Source organism: Boleophthalmus pectinirostris, unplaced genomic scaffold (genome assembly GCF_026225935.1).
Source record: "Boleophthalmus pectinirostris isolate CB_2022bp ecotype Guang Dong unplaced genomic scaffold, ASM2622593v1 HiC_scaffold_20, whole genome shotgun sequence".
Lineage (NCBI taxonomy): Eukaryota > Metazoa > Chordata > Actinopteri > Gobiiformes > Gobiidae > Boleophthalmus > Boleophthalmus pectinirostris.
The window spans coordinates 10,652,723-10,657,079 of NW_026571153.1; the positions used below are offsets into that span (position 1 = coordinate 10,652,723).

General features: G+C 40.0%; 1 protein-coding gene across 1 annotated transcript; it reads right to left on the reverse strand.

Moving 5' to 3' along the window:
• Window positions 1-378: 378 nt before the first annotated feature.
• sstr1b (somatostatin receptor 1b) lies at window positions 379-1,485 on the reverse strand. The gene has a single exon (XM_020936424.1). The coding sequence runs from the start codon at window positions 1,483-1,485 to the stop codon at window positions 379-381; it is 1,107 nt and encodes a 368-aa protein (XP_020792083.1).
• Window positions 1,486-4,357: the final 2,872 nt, after the last annotated feature.

Sequence of the window (4,357 nt, forward strand, 5' to 3'; positions counted from 1 at the left end):
GAGCTTCACGCCACACCCACTAGATTATCCAATAAGACCAGTTCTATTTACTGTATTATAAGACCTGTTCTATTTATTGTTCTGTTTATTATTTATAAGACCAGTTGTATTTTCAGTTTTCCAAAAATACTCCAATAATAGTTTTTTCAAAGTGCTATATAATATCAACAAAGCTTATTGTTTCTACTGCACATGGGTTTATACAGTAGCATACGTCCTTATCTCAGTTGCATTCATTGTCTGACATCACAGAAAATCAGTCATAACTTGATTCTGTCTCCCCAATCCCTGCTAAAGGTACAGTGTGTTTGTGAGGTTTGTACGTTTCTCTGAATAACTTAATTAGTACATTTGCCAAGTGTCACAGTCCTTCAGAAGTCACACAGTTGTTGTGCGTGAGGTGTAGGTCCCATTGCGGAAAACCATCTCAGACGCCAGGTAGTCCTTTGGGAAATCCAGCGGACTGCAGGTCGCTGGCTTTTTTACCGCCACAGCGCAGTAGTCCACCTGCTCCGCATCCAGGCCGTTCTCCAGCCAGCGGAAACAGACGATGCGCTGGAACGACCTCCGGAAATTGTCTGACACAAAACCGTAAAGGATGGGGTTAGCTCCACTGTTAGCGTAGCTGAGGATAACAAAAAGCTGCGTTATCATTGGGTCTGGTGGCCGGTGAAACACGCTAATCAGTTGGACGATGTAAAACGGCATCCAGCAGAGGACGAAAACTGCTACGACAAGAAGAACCATCCTCGTGATCTTCTTCTCAGATCTTCGACGTTGTAGCCAGCCCGCTTTTAGCCCGACGGCTCGCATCCTGGCTACCATTAAGCAATAGCAAAGGCAGATCGCTCCAACCGGAAGCAAAAATCCGAGCAAGAAGGTGTACACGACGAAGGCCTCTGACCACGCTGCTTCAGGCCACAAAAAGTTACAATCGACGCCGCCATCTTGAGCAGGAACGGTGTCGGCGAAGATAATAATTGGCAGTATCACGATTAGCGACAGGCCCCAGACGCACACGTTCACGACTTTGGCTACGGTCGGCCTACGGTAGCGTGCAGCCTTTATGGGGTGAACGACTGCGATGTAGCGGTCCACACTTAACACGGTAAGGCAAAAAATGGATGTAAACATATTGATTCCGTCGACGCTTAGAACTAGCCTGCACATCAGCGAGCCAAACGGCCAGTGGCGTACGGCAGCCGACGTAGCGAGAAACGGCACACTTAGCATAAAAAGCTCATCGGCTATGGCTAAGTTAAGGATGTAAATATTGGTAGCAGTCTTCATTTTGGCGTATTTGAGGATTACGTAGATGACCATGGCGTTGCCGGTGAGTCCTATGCAGCAAACTAACGCATAGATAGACGGGATGATGATTTTGCTCGCGTCAGGTTCTTGGTAGTAGTCGTCGTAGTCTAAACTCGTGTTGTAGGGGAGTCCAGTTGGGTACGCGCCGTAGTCAAAGCTAACGTTAAAATCCATTGTGTTTTATGGTTCAGAAAAAGTTTGCGTAACTGTGAATTTTAACGTGGAAAGGTTTGTAATTTATAACGCTGCTTGTATTTATGTAGCAGCTAATCTGTTTGTGAAGTTAGAAAAGACATCGAAGTATTGGCGGGCTAATATTTAAGGAGATAAAAAGGAGCGATGTCATTATCTCTGCAACTCAATAGTCCTTTTCTAACAAAGACAAAAGTAGGATTTAATGGTTTCTTGGACTGGAGAGAATTCTCATTGTCAGTGGGTGTTCTCTCCCAGGAGACTCACGATCACACAAATTCACTTTACATCCCACTTTCCTCACAGAGATGGCGGAAAGCAATCTTGTGCCATTTTGGAAGTAAACGTGTTCTGTTGCCGTTAGAGAAAAGGTTCAAAGTGTGGCACGTCTTGATTAAGCAAAGGTCTCGCTCCCTCGGGGGAAATCATATCGGCGCTTCTTTTGTTTGGGCAGGTTTGACGGTTCCTGGAGCGAAGACAAATAAGGTTTTCTTCAATAGGTGCTCCTCAGGATACAGACGCCCCGGATCTGTGCAAGAAACAAAATGAGAACATTAAGCTTGGTAACACTGTTGGCTAGAGGGATGGAGACCAACCAACACTGATGACATTTGCATAATTATTATTATTACCAAAATAAATTGAAAAAAGATTGATAATGCTTCTTACATTAAACGTGCATTGTGTAACTTTTCTGTTGGAAGGCCAGTCAAATGCTTTTCTCCATCGAGATTTCTATGTCTGGAATGTTTCACAGTGGTATTAAACCTTTCTATTTTCGTGTAGACCAAGCCACACCAAGTTACAGGTCAGATCTGTGGAGAGGCAACCTGCCCACAGTCAGAACACCTGTTTTTCTAGCTATTTTTGAGCTATAAAATCACCTGTAATTGAATAAATGTAAGCCTTTTTAATGTTTAACAGTCCAGGCAGAGCAATGGCATATCCATAGAACAAGAAGGTGACGAACCCCCAAACAAAAAGTTACACAGTGTACTTTTAATGTTGATAATGCTTCTTAAATTAATACAGTTACTGTGTTGGGAAGTAAATGAATACATGCACATGAAGAGTTAAAATCGCTTGAATTAAGAATATTTCATTATGGCTTGAGTAAATTTCACTTGACAAGTAAAATGATCTGCCAATGGAACGAGACTTTTTGTACTTAAAATATGAAAATACATCTGGCTACACTTAAAATAAGAAAAACAACAACTCTGTGCACAAATAAGAAACAAAATCCAATGTTGCTTCAATTAAGAAAAACACAGTTATTCAACTGGCAGATCATTTTACTTGTCAAGTTGAATCTACTCAAATAAAGTCAAATGTTCTAAAAATGTCCTTTTAAGTTACTTAGATATTGTTTTGCAGTGTGTACAGAGAATACACATTCTGAATACTAGTTCTGAGTAACTGTATTCAGGTACAGTTACTGTTTAATTTGGTGGTATTCAGAATACAGTTACTTTTCTAAAATCAAGGCCTTACATGATGACACAATTTAGGTTTCAAACTGCACATATTAGTGAAAAAAATAATAAACAGAACTCTTGTGGAGAGTGCATGTGTGATTTTTCCATCTCCAATTGTGACAAAATGCTTTAAAACTGTTGACTCTATGTTGCGTCTTTACTGTGGCTGGGTATCATTGCCAGTATGATACATATCTCGATACAGTGCACTTTCGATTTGATACAATATATTTTAAATCAATTCAATACTGTTCAATAAAAATAATGGCTAAATCACGGCTGTGATATTGAAAATCTTTGTAAAACCACTACTTGTGCAAAGTTTAATGTGAAACACAAACATTTCAATCATCAAAACAGTGAAAATGTCAAATGTGTCTCATAAACGCGTTTCCATGCTCTGAACAAGCAACAAATCTCTAGCGCTGTAACAAAATAATTTTGTAAAATATACCAAAAAATATTCTTGGCGATATATCGATACAGTAGCTCACGATATTGATACAGTATACATACAGTACATACAGTATACATACACACTGTATACAGTCTTTACACTAACATTTTTAAGCCACTGTAAAAATGTAAAAATATTCCAAGTATTCAGAATACAGTACTCTGATTGGACCATGAATCAGAATACATTTGTAGTTTCAAAGTATTCTTCCAATCACTGTACAATTATGAAAATCCAGAATTGCTTTATATTTATTTGACTGTTGAGATGATAATATTTACTAATTTGGTCACACAGAGAAACAGCCTTTGTACACTTTCAGCCTACACGTCATGACAACTGTCCGGAAGTTTTGGCTGTAATACTTGGCTTTGGAAAAAGTTGTGAAAAAACAACACACACTTACAGGCTCTGTCCAAAAGTACACCAACACATTATCAGTTTTCCAGTTTGGTACTTCCTGTTCATCGGAGAGTCTCACTGCACCTGTCCTTATATTTTTAACAAGCCTAATGGGATCACTACGATCAAACCTGACCTAACTCAGACCTCTGATATGGAGCTGGAACACACATTTACAGAACTCTAAAGCTGCGATGCTGGCTTTCCTAAATCACCAAAAAGGGGAACTTCAAGAACATTCTTAACACTCACCACCAGGCTATACGCAGCGATTTTAATCAACGGTGAATCCATTAGCTGTCACTTCCAACTAAAAGCAGCTATTTTATATTTTGTCATGGTGGAAATGAGTGCGTCCTAATCCATATTCAGAACAGTTTTCCTCGTCCATTAAGATTACATGAGAAAAACAGGAAGTCTCATCTTAATTAGTCTTCCAGTCCTTGATGGGCCATTGGTTCCACTCTGGCGCTCCCTCGCCTTCTGTCACCTTCATCTGTTTGAAGTTACATTCAGT

Excerpts from the sequence above, each read along its gene's own strand:
- sstr1b (XM_020936424.1), bottom strand. The coding sequence starts at position 1,485 with ATGGATTTTAACGTTAGCTTTGACTACGGCGCGTACCCAACTGGACTC.